An 18921-nucleotide genomic window follows, 5' to 3' on the forward strand; every position below is an offset into this window, starting at 1 on the left:
TGGAAGTAGCAGTTGCACCTTTATATATAAACTTGAGTTCTACTTTGCACTTAAAGCAAAGATTCATTATTTTCTTTGTAATAAAGATGTAGCATATGATCTCAGACTTGCAACACTACCTCTCTGAAGGGTATTTACTCTGTCTATTTTGAGATACTTCAGCATCTTAATTTGGTCCTCTTCATTCTTTTCAAAGGCTCCCCTCTCTTCAGTGACAGTTTATTGAACTGTGCTCTTAACTTTCATCTTATGAAATGAAACTAGATGCTAAAAGAAGCTAGATTAGAGGTTATGAATACTCTTTTTGAATACATTTGATGAGATTTTACAAGTTCATCCTTTTATTTCCTTTAGGAAATATGTTAATCTAAAAATTAATCTAGTAATAAATTGTCACCTTGTCTGATCTTTTTTTTTGGGTCCTAAATTATTTCAGTATGTGCTTTTCTCTTCATCTCATGTCTGGCTTTTCAAAGAGCATGGCTGATTATGAATTAACACCAAAAATGCTGGCCATTCATTAGGACACAGGGAGACACAGGAATTCCTTGCATACTTTCTGTATGAACATCTGCTCTGGACATGTTAGCAATTCAAGAACATTTTCCATACTCTGCATGAATTGTTCAGATGGGGGTGGAGGGAAGTCTGATGTCACTGAGCTTGTGTGAATTGTAGTTTTAACTCTTTAGGATAAGAAATAAAAATGCCTTACTTGTAACATCACTGATTACCTGTGTTGCACGCTCTGGAATCACAAGATCCTCATGTGCAGTTTAAACTTGTGGGGCAATCTTATACATAAGAGGATTTTCTAAAATGTAGATGTAATTCAGACTTTCCATATTTTCTGTGCATTTAAAATTCATATGAATTTGTGACACTGAAAAAAGCTGCAATTAGGTAATGATATGAACAATTGCATCTAATTATTGTGATTATCCCAGTTACAGAGAATTAAGCTGACAGATGAAGTATATTAAAAGGAACCATTATGACATTAATCATCAACCTTCCTCCATACTTAACTTGTATACCCCAGTGCTATTGGCTGTAAAGAAGCAACGGTGCAAGAAAGAAGAGACACGTGTCAAGCATTCCTGGCAGCAGATGACTTGGCCTAATGACTGTGGTCTTTTAAGGTTAGAAATGTGCTTGCTAACCTGGATGTTAGCGGTTGTAGATCTCGGTGTCTCAGCTCCGTTGTAGTCTGGAATATATCAGAAGGAGCCATTAATGGATAAAAGTGGCAGGACCCTGGGACCAGTCTCTCACTGTTCTTCTTTCCTAACAGTGATAATCACTCCAAGTAATGTTTTCATACCAGTAAGTCTGGTACGTTACCAGGTTCCCCAATTAGGTTATTGTTTCTCATTCAAGCAACGTTAACTTCTTATTAATGGTCAGATTACAACTGTGAATGTTATAAATCATAGGTAGTTGTCTAGTATTGTGTGGCTGATCTGTGCTGTTTACTGATGCACTGAACTGAGAAGTTGATGAAACGTATGCATGACATTTTCTTTGCGCTTCTCATTCACTGTTAATAGATGAGCTTTTCATAACTTTAAAAGAAGTCTCTGGGGTCCCCTCCCCACAAAAAATCCTGCTAATAAGTGTTTAAGACTAAAGGTACTTTCTGTACATTACGTGTCTTCTGGTAAAGACATTTTCATCATCCCAGAATCAAAACATTTAAAGTCAGGGAATTCAACATTAGAGGGCTCACTTAAACCTAAATTTGTTAGAGCATAGAAATGCACAAAGATAACCCTCAGACACTCATAAATCTATCTTGTAGTGACAGAAATTAGGTAAACAAATATGAAATAAAACTTTCAACACAATTAAAATTAGTCTGAAGACAAAATTATTGAGATGTCTGAATCATACCTAGTACTATTGGACAGAGGTCAAATTATTTGTCTCCTTCATACTGAAATTCCTAGAGTTATAATGAGCTTTTTGGAATAACTAGAGAAACTTAGATCTTGTATTCCTAAATCTTGTGCATAATCTTGCTTTTTCCTCTATTTTCAATAATTTTTCAGTCTGAAATCAATGTGAAACTTGTTGAGCTGGGAACTCTAAGTCTTTAATTGTGACCAATACAGTAATAGATGACTCTTTTGATTGTTTTATTGCTCTATCTGGTGGTTAGAGCTGCTCTTGATTACTTATACTAAGTGAAGGGAAAACCCCTCCAAATACTTAGGATATACAGAGTCAGGTAGGCGTATTTCTGGCTTAGTAAGTCAAATTTATCTTCTGTTCAAGCAGAAATACCTCATTAATTTTAATAGGACTTATATGGGATTGTGCCAGCAGCAGGTTTAGCTTTACACATCCCAGCATCTGTTGTTTCTTTTTCCTGTGGCCATGTACTACTCTCCTGAATGGGAGTGACTGTTGCTATAAATGGTTTAAATGCATATGTATACATCAACATCTTTCAGTCTGGAGATATTTTGGCACAGCTGTCCATGGTGATAAACAAGGCATCTGGCTGCCCTACCCATTCTTTGAACTTTATGATACTGTGTTGCGTTAATTCCATTCCAGCCTAGTTTATAAACTACAGGGAATTACTTTGTCCAGTGTGTTGTCCACAAACCCAATCATCTCACTGTTCTTGCAGAGTCATAAATCCCACTCCTGAGCTTTTTCTGATTTATCTCCTAAGGGAACCTGATTTCCAAGGTGCTGAGCTCTGCCAGCTCCTGCCGAGCCACGAGGCGGCTTTTCCCCACTCTGCAACGTGTTTCTAGCAGGTGACGGACCAGCAGCTGCCAGAAACCTGGCAGTGTTGGGAAAATTCGCTGATAGGTAAATGTTGGGTGGAACAGTCTCAGTGGCAGGATAAGTCCTTTGAATCCCAGATCTTGCACAGGCAGGGAGTGCAACCTATTATCAACAAAAACTATGTCCACTTAATCAAAGACAGTACTGATAACAAAATAGTAATGATACCTTTATGAAAGGTGAGTCATCAGGGTGACTGGAGCTGGCCTTCCAAATTGATAATGTAGACCACTTAATAAGAGCCCTGAGCAGTTCCCAAAATGTAAAAGGCATTTACATTTTGCTGTCCATCTATTACTGACTTACTTATTTATATGACAGTTCAATGTAGAGAGACAAGATGATCTGAGGATGATGAGACACCCCATCTAAAACAGTAAACAAACTGGGAAAAGACATGAAAAAACAGTTCAATGAACAGCCAGACCATAACAGAAGTATCTGAAAAATTCCAGTCCCGCTCTGCATTGACATGAACTCTATTTAATATGACATTTTCTTTTGTGCTGGTTTCAGTAATTCTCCTGCTGACAAAAAAATAACATGTGGCTACCAAAGTTCCCTGCTGGCCATATAACCCTCAAATGCTTCTCACACTCCTGCTGTGTCACAGGGGCAGAAATCCTGCGTCGTTTTTGCAAAGCAAACAGCACCTTGCTGTTATCTTTGGGAGAGGCTGTTGGGAAACATTTCTGATGAGGAGGGTGTGTGTGAGAGTCTGAAAGGCAGAGGGAGCCAGGAAGCATCTTCTCCATAGGAAATACTTGGTGATCGGGCGGTGTAGCATTCCTCTGAGATGAAAAGCTACTCCTTCCACTGTGTACAATTAAATCAACACTTGAGTCATGCTTTCAGAGTGGAGACAGGTAAGCTGCTTTGCTTTGGGTTTGCTGTGATTTATGGTTCACCGTTGAATTGAATCCTGCGAACATTTTTGGCTTTGAACACTGCAAACGCTCTTTGCTGCCTGGGCTGGGCTGTGTGTGCACAAACAAAGGAGGAGAATGCAAAGGGGTGTAGGTGTGCGAGAAAAGTCTCCTTGACTTTGCACAACTCCGGTTCAGCTGATGATTTTGGCAAGCTGTGTGGAGGGTGGGTTACAGAGGGAGGCAGGCTCCTCACCCTGACATTTAACTCCTTTCAATCTCACTTATATGGCTAGAGAGCAAGTGGGTTAATCAAGGTGTGTCCTAGCTTTAGGACTTGTTCCGTGGTAAAATATCATGGCGCTGACCTTGCACTCTTGAGAAAAGTGGCAGTTTTGCTTTGAGAAGGCCGTGCCAATCCTACAGCCTGTCTCCAGGCCTAGAAATGCCCTGACTCTGCTTCTTGATGAGCTCAGAAAATGGTGGTATGGACAAGAAAAAAGCAGGGAGTCCAAAGCAGGTTTTGGGGTTTTCTATTCATTTGAAATGTAATCGCCTTTGTCTGATGGTGTGCGCTTTGGTGGTTGAGTCTCTTTGGCTGGAAGGTGAATTGGTGCAATGAAAAGGCCTGTCTTAAACAGCCGCAGCAAAGAGCTGAGTGTGGCTTAGTTCTTGCTGTCTTTTCTGGGGGGTCTTTGAGCCCGAGTCTGGGCTGTGGCTGAGCCAAATTAAAGGGGCTGTGGAGCAAAATGGGCTTCATGAGGTCTTTATGCCTTCTTTAATCGGGATCTGGGGGTACCAGAATTGTCACTGGCATAAGCCTGAAGCTCAGGACTGAGAAAAGGCCTTTTGTGATAGTCCGGGAGGATGATGCATGTATTGCATTATGTCCTCTCTTCCCCTCTCCACCTCCCACAAGCCTCATCTCCTCACCCTGAGAGCAACTTGGGAGGAGCAGCTCCTTAGCTCCCGCTGCCACAGGCATGTTTGTGCAGCAAATCCATACGCACATAGTCCAGAGAGAAGCCCAAAGCAGGATCTCACAGCACCTCTGGCCTCTTCCTGTTCAGAGATTCCTGCTCAAGAAATGTATCCTCCCTGCACCCCTCTCCGGTGCGACTGAGAAATGGGAGTCCTGGTCCCTCCTCCAGCCCTGAGAGCCCTCTCCTGCGGCCGAGAAGAGGGGAGAGCTGGGAGCAGGATGGAGGAGCTGTGCTTTCCCTCCCTCCTGGGTGCCAGAGCCTCAAGGGAGAATTCCCCTTGGAGGGGAAAGACTGAGAAGAAAGGAACAAAAAGTAACAGGTTGCCTATTTCTTGAGTCATTGTCATATCAAGGTTTCTTTCCACACCTGTGATGTAGACTTTGGGTCCTTTCCTATCTTCTCCCTTCTGCACTGGCATTTCTACATATTCCCTTTAATGTATTATGCTGCATATGGGTCCCATCCTATAGCTCCTACCCATGCAAACAAAGAGAATAAACCCTGTGCATCGAGGCCAAGAAGCCCTACAACAACTGCCTGCTCCTTTCCTTGATTTACATGCCCTTATCCTATCATTTTAATTTTTATTGGTATTCTACTTTTTCACCCCAACCTTGCCTTCCCTTTGGGAAGGTAGTGAGGAGGAGCTTAGGTCCAGGTACAGCCGTAGGCAGCCAGGATCCTGACTCCAAGGAACACTGGAAGGGTGGAGAGACACATGGCTGAGACGCCACAGGGAATTCCTCACATACCTCTTCAGCCCGGCAGGATGATTTGGGGATTAAAATCCATGACAACAAAGGCAGGGAAATAAAGCAGCTTCCTAAGTCCCAGGGAGCCATTAAATGTAATAACCTGCAGCGTGTGGAAAGCTGGGAGACACCAAGCTGGGCTCAGCGGTGAAGTCACTGCTTGTGGGTGGTGCACACAGGAATCCAGAGGGAATAAATCCAGCCCTCCTTATACATCTATAATGTATTTGTGGGATTCAGGAAGGCAGGTTTTTCTGTTAGATTTTGTCTTCATTGCTCCAAAAGGTGTATTCCTCCTGCAAAACAATCAGTGCACGTTAACTCGCCTGCTGTAAAATCCTGGAGGAGGCAATTTTATCAAGGAATAAATAGAGCTAAGTCAGCATGGGCAGAGAGCATGCAATCGCCTCGCTCAGTTACATTGCAATAAAAGAAAAGATTTTACAGTCTTGTTGTTATCTCACTGTAAAAGTTAATTTTTAAAGCAGAAAAGACAAATCTGCAGTGCCTAAAAAAGGTATCGAAATGCCACCTTATGGATGCCGGGACCAATCTGCTCAGAATAAATTGTATGTATTTAACTTTAACCCTTAACAACAGTATTACTGCAGAGAGTAGAGACAACATGCACAAAGGAGTGCTGTTTAATTATAATCATGCTGAACTCTCCCCTTCAAATCCTGGTTTGATCTTGAAGATCAAGAGCCGCAAAACTGGTTGTGAGCAAGCTGGTGGGTAGAGCTTAGGAGCTGTATTCAGAACAGGGAAGAAGCAGTCGGAAATTCAGGCAGCTTTTAAAAAACAAGCAAAGATACAGCAACAGTTGGCTGCAGCATATCTTAACATTTTGTTATAAAATGAACTGCTGTGTTAGGACTTCCAGGTGAACGCTGACATTTTGCAGTTCTGTCACCAGTGTGCATGCAGAAATATAGGTAAGAGGACTGTTGCCTTCTGAAACAAGGCTCTGATGAGACCTGTGCTGTGCAATCCTGGCTTCTGGGTGTTTGCTGCAGGATATCATCACCAGCTCTGATGGCGACTGCTGTACTTTCTGATGAATGCAAGGAATGCAAGGCTGTCTGCGAGTGCCAGGCTTGCTCTGAGCACATATACAACGTCAAACCCGTCAATGATTTAGGAATAGTGATGACTTAGCTTAGGGTGGCAGAACAGTGCCAAAGCGCTCGAAGTAGCCAAAATGGTGATGCTTCTGGATGTGTACAGAAGCAGGGAGAGTAAGTTTAATGGGGAAAAGTGAAAAGTTGGGGAAGGTTTTGTGAATCCTTCTGACAGGCACCATTTCTGCTACCACTTAGTCTCATCATGGAGAATGCAGCACGGCAAGAAGGAAGCACAAGAAGATACAGTGGGCTGTCATGAAGAGGTAAATGCAGGGGATCATCTTCAAATCTCAAAGGATGATGGCAGAGAAACTCAGTCTTGCTCGCTTGGTGATGCTCTGTCCAGCCTGAGGCAGTCAGTGCAATCACGGGGGTGTTTACAGCGGTGCAAGGAAGCAATGGTCATGTCTTGGTGCCGTCGTGCCCTGCACTACTGTGAAAGGGTTCTATCCAGAATATAGTCTTCATCAGTTCTGGGACGAACATAGCTCTCTTACATCTCCCCTCTTTGCTGCAGAGGGCATAGGGATACTGGCCGGTACGTCTCTTAAGTGAGGGGCTTATGTTAGGCAGTGTGAGGACACAATGGGGTGTGATACAGAGAAGAGCAAAGGAGTTACTATAATGCCATTTCCCATCACCACTTTCAAACTGCCCTTTTCTACTTTTCCTCCCTTGTGAAAACCATAATGTCCTCATCACCTCAGCTTTACCGGAATTTCCAGTCTGGCTGACTCATTCACCAGCCTCTTGTGCACTCCCTCCAGTATTCCATCCCCATCAGCTGAAAGGGCAACTAGTTTTGGTGGTGTCCTCCAGAAATCCCCCTGCCTTGAGGCTTTTAAGGCTGTACGAGGAATCTCTTGGGTGCCTCCAGCTGCTGTCCTGCCTACCAGCAATTGACCTTGCTGCCAAACAGTTGGCCCCTGTCCAAGTCAATGTTTCCTTGTCTGTGGGTTTGCAAAAGGGATGCTCCTTCCTGGGTCCTTTGGAAAGTGTCTAGCAGGAGATGAGCCCCCCCCGCCCCATGCCATGCTGGTAGCCATGAGGTAGAAGGGTGGGCTTTTGAGGAGTCATGGGGTGGAACCTCTGCTCTTTATTTTCTCCACTACTTTGGTTTTGTTAGTTTTGTACTAGCACAGAGGAGTTTTGCTAAATTAGGGCAATTTTCCTTGGTTGGTGACAGCAGCCCTGTATTTGTGGACTGTAAAACTATCTGAGAGCAACGTCTGGGCTCTCAAAACACCAGCCCAGTTCCTGGCAGGGAGGGACAAACAGTCCTAGTCCCAAAGTATTTTTCACCATTCTCCCAGATCTGTCACCATCAGAGAGGGACTTTTCCCTTCTGTTGGTGGAACTGCCACGTTTACAGCTGCTGAGGCGCAAGGGCTTTGAATCTGCCGATGACTCCATCAATTGTTTGCATCAAGATAAATAACCAGAAATGGAAATAAACAACAGCAAAACAATAACTGAAAACCTGCCGCAAACATTCAAGTAGAGGGAAACTTTATTTTCCCACACTGGATTCCCTTGCTTTCCCCCCTCCCTGTTTGCCAGCATCATCTTTCTACCCTTAAAAAATACCTAATTCAAGAGTAGGGGACAGAGTGGAAGAAATAAGTTCCACTCAATAAAAGCTCAGGACAGTGCCGTTTTTTCTGCTTTCTGTCTCAAATACAAAGCTTGTAACTTTTCTTCTGCTTTAAGCTCATGCTTCTGCGAGCGTTTGTGGTTACAGCTTCTATTTCTATATTGGCAGTTTCTGACCTGTTTTTTTTTTTCCCTGTGAAAAGAAATATGCCCCTACCAGTGTCTAAAAGCCCTTTAGACCTAGTCTCTGATTATTGGCATTTGTTTAAAGCCCTTTCGTTGATTTGGGGACCATGGAGGACAGATTTGTGGTACTCAGCGTCTTCTGGAAGCCTTGCCGGAAAGGAGCGGAGCGTGAAAATATGCCAGCAACAGGAAAAGAGGCATCGCTGTCAAGCTGCAGCGGTAGCAAAAGCAGGAGGCTGGGCCAGCGGTGAAGACGCCAGATTTCATCGGGGAGGAGCCAGGGCCAGCGCGGCGCTGGGGCTCGGGCGCTTGGCCTCAGTCGATGCGCTGGGCAGGCAGTGGCGTGCGGATGCGGGAGAGAAATAAATGAGGAGTCATAGGGAAGACGCATTTCCAGCCAAGGGAAGGAGCAGGCCTCTCCGAAGGCAGCTGACGTTGGGGATTACTGGAGCAGAGAGCAGGGGGAGCCTTGAGGGTCTGGCTTCCGCCCCGGGCCAGCGCTAACACCTGGGCACAGCTGTTTCCCGGAGCCCTTTCTGCTGCTGCATATAGGCTTGTTTTGCAGCAATGGAATCGAATGGCACTTTCCTCGCTTGCAACAGTAAGTCTGTAGAAATGTCCTTGCATCTCAGCTCTCTTATCTTGTCCAAGAGCTTTATTTTTCCTCCTCTCTTCTCCCCCTTCCTTTGCCTCCCTGTTCTCTCATTTGGAAGTAATGCAGCATTTAATTGGTGTTACAGAAAGAGATGACAGATTTTTCTCTGTTAATGGGGTTAGCTGTGTTGGTAGAAATGGTGCCTTGTCTGGGTAAGTGCAAGTCCAGAAAAGTTGATCCAAATCTCCTCCCCTTTATGGTGAAACTGAGAGCGGGGCAGATGCTCAACTGAGTAAACTCTCTGGGCTCTGGTGAAAAGAGTAGAGCCAGGATAAATCACCTCGGCTCGGGGTCTGCCTCCAAGACTCTATAAATGTTAAGTACAAAATAAGTAATGTTTCTAAAAAAGAAGAAATCCTCTCTGCCCTTCCAGCAAGTGAGATTTAAGGAGATTCAGTTGGTACCAAGACTGGGAGGCTTGTCTGATAAACAGGGTAATGAAATACTCCTTATTCCCTTGTCTGACTTCAATATATTGCTTTGTTACCTCTTCATTGTATTTTACTTACTCTGATGAGCAGAAACAACTCAGGGCTGTGATAGCTACGGATTGAAATGGGGTATTGTGATCCCACAGAAATGGGAAAAGTCTACAGTGCTTATTTTTATTTTGTGAGATAGGTGCTTTCTTACTATAGATGAGCTATAAACAAAAATAAACTAATAGAGCAATAAGTGATTGACCATAAACATAATCAGTTTAGCATTATCAGAAGAAATGTGAAAAGATTCCCCCAGGCTCAAGAAATCTTCCCTCTGATTTTCCCAGATGCTAGAAATCTGACAGGAAGGTGAAACAGAGGTTAATGTTATACTTCTTGTAGGTATCTCATTCATTATACAACCACTGGGGAAAGAAAGCTAAGAAATACATCTGGAACTATTAAAATATTTCCTATTCTGGCTTGTGGGTCATTTTTCAGTGAATATTATTTAGTCTTCTGGGGTTAGGAACCAAGAAGAATTCAGTGTCTGTTTGTTAATCTATTTTCTTGTCTCAAGCAGAAAAATACACAAGTGTTCAGTGAGCCAAGCTTTTAAAAAAGAATTTACAGAAATTCCATGACACATAACACACACAAGTGCCAAAGTCACTCCGAATGCCAGACTACTTAGACAAGAAAAGTTGCTCACATGTTGGTTTGTTAGCAGGATCAGACTTGTGCTATGTAGTTTGTCAGAAATTTCTCAGATACTGTGGTTTATAGATATGTTTTGTCTATGGCTGTATGTTGAAACTCACTTTCTTTCTTTCAGTTTCTCTCTTTTTTTCCCAACATAGATACAACAACAGCTGTATTTACCATGTCAGAATTAACCACAGGCACATGGTTCAGTCTCAGTAAAATATCTAACAGTCAGTAGGAGACACCTGAGATATCTTCCAGTAGCAGAAGCAGGTATTGCTCTAGATGAGAGTTTCTGAAAAGTTTGTATAGTTTTGTTTATTCTGAGTCCTGGGTTGAAAACTGAGCATGCTCCCTTGTCCGCAGAACCAGAGTAGCTGCTGTGATTTAGTGGTCTGTGCCTTTTATTTTGAATGCGTTTAATTCAGCTGGATGGGCTTCTTGTCGCTTATTTTATAAAGGGTCATCTACATTTAGTACGCAATGAATCTGCTAGACTCTGTGGGCTATTAATAATCTTTCTCTTGCCTCGTGAAGTTGGTTTGTTTCTGAACTGGGAGCCCTTGTGCTCGCACAGATTATAGAATAGCTAATTTGTACTATGCCTTATTCTTACACACTGACTTTTTCATCTAAGACACTGTGTACATTGTGCAGGGAATGCCACAGCCCCGTTATGGCAATGCCCTCTGCCGCAGCCGAGGGTGAGAATCAGCAGGGAAGGGTTAGTAAAATCCTACAAAACAGGCCATTTCCTTGTTTCTTCTGTGAGCTAGTCCTGAGGATTAACCTCTAGATTTAAATTTCGAAATGAATCATCTCCACCTGCCCTTCTTAGCTGGGAGCACTGAGGAGGCTCCTTCTGGGCTTCAACCTCTGTGGGTGGAGATAATGCTACTTGGGATCAGGTGGGATCTGCTCTGAAGCAGCTGGAGACTTTGATCTCCTTTCCTACAAACAAAATGCTCCTAGCACCCCCATTTGATGCAGGTTGTGCCTGATGTGTTACGTGGGAGTTTTTTGAGCCATAGTGTTTCTAGTAGTGCAGGAGAATTTGCGATACTGATGCTTCTCAGTACATTAAACATGCAACTTGTCCCTTTTTCAGACAGGACAAGTAAAATTCATTTGGGGTCTTTTTTTTTTATTTTGACACAAAAGCTGATAAATTTCCAATCTTAGCAATGTCTTTTTGTAAAACTAAAGCCCGCATTTGGTTTTGAGATTGTTGCCAGTGTGGAAAGCCCCAACATCAGGCCCAAAAGCAGATGAGTGGGGGCAAGAAGATGCTTGGGGAAAAATAGATTTTAATGAGGAAAAGAAAGAGGAGGAAGGAGGAAATGCAGTTGCTTGGAAAACTGCTGCAGGTAGCAGAGATGAAAGGATACAGCCAGCTACGGGGAAAAGCAAGAGGAAGAGGTGTGTGGGGAAGAGATGTTTTGTGCAATATCCGGAAACTCAGCTGACTGGATAGGCAGCTCTGGGAGCCAAAGGTGTCGATGATTTGGGAGCAAAGTGTAGTTTCCTTTACAGGGAGATCGAAATACATAAACAGGTATTTATGAAGGAAAGCTGCAGACAAATACTTGGTGATTTGATCATCCAGGGTGGGATTCAGCTGGCTAAATGTAAGTGTCTGCAAGAAATTTTAGGCTTATAGGGATATAGACAGGTGAGTTGTCTCCTGGCCCCTTGTTGAGATACCTAAATACCATGAGACCAATCGCAAGCCCATGCGTCTCCTAGGTCCTTACCATGGGTGGAGGGTCTCAGTCCTTACTCAGTCAAGCCCACCAGAACGGAAGGCTGCAGACCTTGGTCAAACATGGAGGTTTCTCTTTTTCTTTATGCAGGTAGAGAAGATTTTGCCACAGTTTCTTCTAAACGGAGATACTTCCACACCTTAAATGACCCCATTTAGACAATGTGTGTGGGGAAATTCTCACACCTTGGGCTGCCCTTCACATGGGTACCTTTTAAAACTCTGTGTTGAGATACCACACAACAAGTCTCACTGGCTATCTTTGGCTGAAGTTACAGAATGCTGAAATTCCAGATAAATTACTTAGGGGGAAAAAAATCTAGTTTTGCATAATTCAGTTGTGCAATTTAATTATTGCACAAATTTTGCCTTGCTACAGAATTGTGAGAGTGACCTGAATTTTGTCTGTGGAAGAAATTTCAGCTCCTGAAGAAAATGTCAAGAAAAGCTGTTCAGTAGCCTTAAAAAAATGAAGCTGGGACCCACCTACAATTGACTTTGCTTTCATGAAGAGAACATCTTCATGAGCATGTGCCCAGAAACATAACTTAGGAGTTAGACAACTAAGCTGTGCTCCTGGCTGTTGGTGCTGGTCCTATGCATCAAGTTCATATCCTTCTTATCAATTACTTTCTCCCGACTCTTTTTACACCAGCTACAGGAAAAGCTGTCATTTACTGGCAAGCCAGTGTTTGTTTTAGTGCCTCTCACTCTGCAGCCAAATCTCTATGTGCACTGTGATGGAGGGACCAATCGAAGGACTGAAACAAACCTTCAGTCTGGTTTTGAGTTCCCGAGTGCAATGAACTTTAGTTAGGTGTTTTACCTGGATTTCATCAAGACCGCAGGGCAGTAGCTTTTGATGGGTCATAGCCAGTGCTGTGCATGGATCCAAGCTCCCTTCGAGTGACCCAGACTGGCAGAAAGATTTATGAAGATTTTCACAAACAAAGGTCACAATTTGAACTGTCTGTGAAATGTCTGAGCCGGCAGCCTGGCTTCGTCTATACAAACCAGGGCCAGGGCTCTGCCCTGTTTAACTGCCAGCACGTTCCCTATAGCAAGCTAGCACATAGCATGATCTGCGTGATGGTATGGGCCTGCAGTCCTTCCCAGTAGGCAGTCTGGATATAGCCAGCCTGTTATGGGGAAAGATGGCTGGAGCTGCGTGGACTAATCAGAGCAGAGCTGGAGAAGGGACCATTCTCCTCCCAGAGACCTTGCAGACAAGGCACGACAGCCAAAGGATATATAGAGAAAATGGGGCTGAGAAATATTGGGCAGGGTGACAGCACTGACCTCAGTGCACCAGAAACCTGCCCATCATACGGCTTCTTGCCAGCATGCCAGCGAAGGAAGGTTTGGGGCAGTGATTTGAAGGACAGCCACAACATGATACTTGGGGAGAACTCCTTCTGTATGAAACTTTAAGGTCACCCTGCCTCGGCTCAGCAGGACCTCTCAACCACCCTGGAAGGGAAGTAGAGTGGGCAAGAAAAGCCAATGTAAAGAAGAGAAGGTTTGCTGATGCTGCCACGGGCTTTGTGGAGAAGCCCATTCTCAGTGTCACCACAAGGTGGAACTTGGTACATACCACATGCACCGGAGATGCATCCACTGTCAACAAGCAGCAGCATCTTTGGCCAGAGATGCACCAATGCTTATGGTCTCAGCACCCACTCCCTGGTCCCCACTCCCCCGGAGGGAGCAAGAAGGGGAGCGCTGGTGTAGAGGAGCCACTGGCATTTTTTGTTGGCGGTGAGAAATTGGCTGTTCTCAAGCTCTGCTGTGCCAACAGCAAGGCCTGGTCCTCGGAGGGTGTGAGGTGTGACTGGGGAGAATAAAGCTGAGAGCAGTGAGTGGTGTCCTGGAGGTAGCAAAGAAGGAGGAAAGAGAGAGGTTTCTACGGGTTGGATATAAAAAAGCCAGGTTGGATATAACCGTGGGGTGATGGCAGATGACAAAAGGGGCCTCTGCAGAGGTACTTCACAGATAGCATCAGTGATTTGCAAAAGCATTGGAGAAACCAACTAAATCCTCCTCACTTGACAGGTTTTCTGCTTTTCCGAACAGCAGCCGCTGCCCAGTGCTGCAGCTGGTTGTGCTCATTTCCAAGCAGCCGCTGCACTGACAATACTCCTCATACTAGGTGTGCAAAAGTAATCCTCAAACTTTATTTACCATCAGGAACTTCAGTTTCTGAGTGCTCCATCACCCTAGCAAGTGATGTAAGGTTGTCACATTGCTACAGACCAGCTGAACTACAGCTTTTCCAAACTGTCATTGATTCTGTGTTCACCTAGATTGAACGCTGTCATGCTTGCTGAGGACTAGGAATATGTAGGGACAGACGTTATGGTTCATTAATAAGCAGTGATACTTCGATTGTGCCATTATTCTTATTAAAATAATTCTATTGAATTTCACTGTGAGGGAGCCTGGGAGGGAAGGTGAAATTACAGAGTTTCTTCAAAGAACAGCATCATGTAAAATAGACCTCATTTTTTCTTCTTAGTAACAAATGCAGAGCAAGACACAACCTTTGGCCTCTTCAGTGGGAAAAGCTCCTCTTAAAATGACGTGTTATATTTTATGTAACTGCCATAGGCATTACTAGTCATAATAGAGTAATTTACATCATGTGCATGATGCAATGGGGAAGTGGTGAGGTCATCACCAGCACAGGTATTTTCATTCCGGTCCTAAATTATGACAAGTCTGGGCAAATCAGCAGCTGACTTCTGTCACGTCACTTGTGTCAGTGTGGTGTAAAGAGACTACGATCAGTATTAGGGCTGCACCACTTTTGGTGTTGCCCAAACACGGCGGTGGTGGGAGACCACGTCCAGCCCCAAAGAGCTCAAAACCAGCCTGCTTCTTCTTCTGTGAAGTGGTAATAGAGCTTCCTTCGCTTCTTTCATAGAATCATAGAATCATAGACTATCCTGAGTTGGAAGAGACCCACGAGGATCATCAAGTCCAACTCCTGACTCCACATCCTTTGTGTAAGGATGTGATGGAGATTAATTCATTTTGGAAAATTGTCTGAAGAGCAGACTGTGCATTAATAGTTTTCTCACATAGCCCATTTCCTACCAGACTCTACAGCCTTTCTATCTCAAGTGCCTGCTTCCTGGATATTAAAGCATTTTGCTAGCTTTGGGACCACGTTCTGACATCCTCATTCACATTGATTTCCATTTGCTCTGTGAGTAATCCAGCTGGAATCGATAGGATGATTAGCAGAGCCCTGATCCTGGGCATGGGGACATGAATAACTTCACTCATGTGACTAGTGCCATTGATTTCAGTGGGATTGGTCATATGGGTAAAATTGCACGCTTGAGTGTTCGCAGGCTTCGGACCCAGTCAGGTGTTACCTGCGCTGAATAAGGGTTGGAGAATTTGTCCCTAAGCCATTTGCAGGAATCACTTCCTCCAGCGCCTGAGTGTGACGCAGCATCGTGTAATATCAACAAGGAATGCCATGTAACCCACAGCGTCACACTTACCCGTCAGGCTTCATCTATGAGATGTGACATTGTCTTTAAATGACCTCAAGACCACAATACATCCAGATCTGTTGTTTCCCAAAGCAGGGCATTTCTGGTCCGATGATCTCATCTTTGTTTTAAAAACAAACTGATTTTAACTGCCTTTCATCTCTGAAGCCCTCACAACAGCAAAGCTCGCACATTGCTGTTCTGGAGAAGCATCTAAACTCGGTGAAACCCTGTGCTTTGTGTGTGTCCAAACTTCAGGGATAAGTACAGTAAAATGTTCTCTGAGGGCCTGGAAAGCTCTGACCAGTGCTGTCGCTGGCACTGCTTATTAGGAATTAATGAGAAAACGAAGCAGAGGGGCTCTGCTCCCAAATTGATCCCTATGGGACTCTGGCTGCTGCTGGACAGGAGAGCTGGTGCACAGAAGCAAATTGTTTTGCTAAGGCAAGTATGGGAGACCACTCTCTTCCCCAGTCCTTTAATTAGACCAATCCTCTCCAGTACAATGTGAAATACGTGAAGTGCTCAGAGACTGCTAGCTAATAAATATCACCTAGCCATTACATCATGGTGCCCACCTCCTAGCCAGGGCAAAAGCAAGGCCCCCAGCTCCCAGGGCAATGCTACAGAGGTTACGGCTCCGACATCCAGCCTCTGTATGTGCAGGGGACCCAGAAAAGGCTGTTTCCTCAAACACCTACTGACTGCCTGGCCAACATGTTCAGCAATGTCCCATCCAGAAAATGTCTTTATTCTCTTTCGCTGTCTGTGATTTGTAGTTGCTATGTGTAAATAAGGGGCTATTAGTTGTACTGCTGTTCAAGGCCATGCAATCGCTCTGCCTTGTCCCCAGAGAGTTTCTTGCATGTGGCATATGGCAGCAATTAATGACTCTGATCCTGTCCTTGTGCTGGTCAAATAACCCAGTCCTCTGCGCTTATCTGTGAGTGTTGGTGGGGCTTCCTTCAAAATGCAGGGAAAGAAGGGGAAGATGGCTGGATCACCAGACACCAGAAACAGATAATATGTTTCTAAAACCTGTGTTTTGAATATGATGTGGGGCTGGTGATGGAGACCCTTCGATTAGGTCTCCAGCAGAAACGTCAAGTTTCTCGGGCATATGCTGGTTCTGCAGTAAGGGACATTCACCTCAGCTTGACTCCATCTCCCCTGCAGTATCTTCACCCTTGGTTTGCCTGGTAGGGCAGCAGCTAGCAAAGGCAATGACAAACAAAACTAGTCTGTAACAAGGTCTGTAATATCACCTAGGATGGAACAGCTTAATAAGTGTACCTGCTGTATTTCACCGCACGAGTCATGGCTAGGGAAGAGATGGCTTTTAGTCCCAGACATTGCCAGGACAATGGGCAATGGTCATGAGTTTCAGCAAAGGAAATTTATACCAGTCATAATGAACAAATTCTTCACAAAGAGCACCTAAGCTCTTGAACAGGATCTAGATCAGCTGTGGAGTCTCCGTCCCTAGAGATATCCAAAACTCACCTGGACAAGGCTGTGAGCAACTTGATCTACCTTTGAAGGTGACCCCACTTTGAGTGGGTGATTGAACTAGAGAGCTCCATGTAATCAGTGACTTGTTAAACCACTGATGGGGGCTTATTCCTGTACCAGACTGCAGGATAAATTTGAATTATAAGAATAAACCCAGAGCTATGCAGAAACGTGGGGTAAGTGACTCACCCAAGTCATATAGGAAATCGGTGGCAGAGAAGACACTCTCCAGAGTCTTAGGAAAATGCTCTTCTCTAGGTGGAAAAAGAAGAGCATTAAAACACAGTTTCCGAGCAGCTTTTGGGCTACATCTGCCCTGGCTAAAAGGTGTTTTTAACTTCCTCTTCACTGCGTGTCAGTGGGAACAGCACGGAGCAGCTCTGCACAGAAGAGAAAGGGTGGAGCCCTTTCAGCCTCTCTGATCCAGGCGTTTGTGGGCAGGCTATGCTGACAAACCCTAGGCACTGATTAGGAGCCACAAACAATATTTGGGACTCCTCCAGCCCCTGGAAATGTTGCATAAAAACCCACTGGCATATGACTGTAGGAAAACTTGTTCCTTCTACCTGGGCAGCTGCCGGCAAGTGCCTCGGTGTAATTTTGCATCCAGTGTGTGCTGGTGAGCAAAGCAGGAGGAGAGACTTCCCACGGTCCCACCCCCAGCTGGACTCTGCCCTCCCCTGCCTTCCTCTGCCTGCGCTCTCCCACTGCCTCCGCTCCCTCCTTGGAGCCCCGTTTGACACCGCGCACGCCGGAGGCTCCTGGATGAGCAGGGATCCCCGCAGGGGTGGCGTGGCCCCCCGTCCTTCCCGATGCCTGACATCTCTTCCTGAGCCCCACGCTGGATCATGCAGTGCTTCCGAAGGCAACCCAAGCGCAGCGTGTCCCAGGAAAACATCCTACGGGAGCAGAGCCGTAGAGTGGCCGCGTTGAATGGCATCAGGCTGGGTAAGGGACAAGTTGGCCAGACCCTCGGCACTTCCACACGCTGGCAGCCACTTCATTTCTGCCTCTTTTCCCTGCGCAGAAGCAGGGCTCCACCCTAAAGGCAACTCCAAAGTTATTTTTAAACTCCTGAGGTTTCTTTTCCTTTCCTTTGCCTGTAACCACCCTCCAGATGCGTAAACCACTTCATTTGAGGCATCAAAGAAAGTGGGACCTCTTTGGCAAAGGGTCGGTTTCCAAATCTGTTGCTGGGCTTTCTGAGCTGTCGCTGGTTGAGTGTGTTCGGGGAAGGCAGTGCCCTTTTCCTGCATGATTTTAGGACTTCTCAGTGGTGTATTGCCAGTTGCTATTAGAGCCCGAGGAACCACTCAGAGGTCTGCATTCACCAGATGAAAAGAAAGGGGAAACCTAGGGAGTTTCATAACTTCTGTGTCTAGCTATGAACTCATGGCTGGTTCCTGCTCTCTGGAGAGACAGCCCAAGTGGATGCGAGTCCCTTGATTTCCGTGACTACACGGGGCAGGCGGAAATGGAGAATCGCTGTTTACCCACCTGAGTTCTTTGGATTTTATCAGAAAGGCTTTCTGCCCTTTTAAACCGGCAAACCTGAGTTATGTGTGTTCTTAAACCAGGTGGGAGGGGGACAGCAGGCAGGAGGAGGCTTGTTTTATAGCAGTTGTAATTAACGTGTTTATATTAGATCAGCAGATTTGCGAGTGAGCAATGCAGAAATATGGGTTATCACTGTCTTCTATAGATATCATTCTACTCCTTAGTGAACCCAAAACCTGGCTTCTACCGTGACAGCTATTGTTTTATTGTGTTTCCTGCTTGCTGTAAACCTGAGATGGATAATACAAAGGTTAACATTTTTGATGTCTTAGTGTCTAGAGCTTCATAGTGCAGTGTATTAAATTCATGGTTATGGCAATGCTGTGTGTGCTTGAGGTGCTCCTATGTTTGCCAAACATGATTTTTACTCTGAACATTACTGCACAGTAAATATATTCTGTTTAGAAAGTGTGTGATTGATATTTTGTGAGAAGGGGGACCTGACCCTTGAAATGCACTCTGCAATTTTGCATGCCAAGCATGTATTTGGTATTTCACA

The 18921-nt window shown here is 44.8% G+C and overlaps 1 protein-coding gene across 8 annotated transcripts in view; it reads left to right on the plus strand.

The window, feature by feature from the left end:
* PLCD1 (phospholipase C delta 1) overlaps window positions 1-18921 on the plus strand; it is a 67276-nt gene that overhangs the window by 2971 nt on the left and 45384 nt on the right. For 2 of the 8 annotated variants that reach the window (XM_075144266.1, XM_075144269.1), the window contains exon 1: window positions 12230-17813. The exons of 2 other annotated variants lie outside the window; for them this stretch is intronic. In XM_075144266.1, coding sequence (XP_075000367.1) covers window positions 17714-17813 — 100 coding nt within the window. In that variant the 5' untranslated portion in view covers window positions 12230-17713. Of the gene's footprint in view, window positions 1-3513; window positions 3669-8341; window positions 8908-12229; window positions 17814-18921 lie in introns of those variants that run through there. 4 more of the 8 variants (XM_075144275.1, XM_075144267.1, XM_075144268.1 and 1 more) reach the window with 4 other exon arrangements.

Source organism: Calonectris borealis, chromosome 2 (assembly GCF_964195595.1).
Source record: "Calonectris borealis chromosome 2, bCalBor7.hap1.2, whole genome shotgun sequence".
Lineage (NCBI taxonomy): Eukaryota > Metazoa > Chordata > Aves > Procellariiformes > Procellariidae > Calonectris > Calonectris borealis.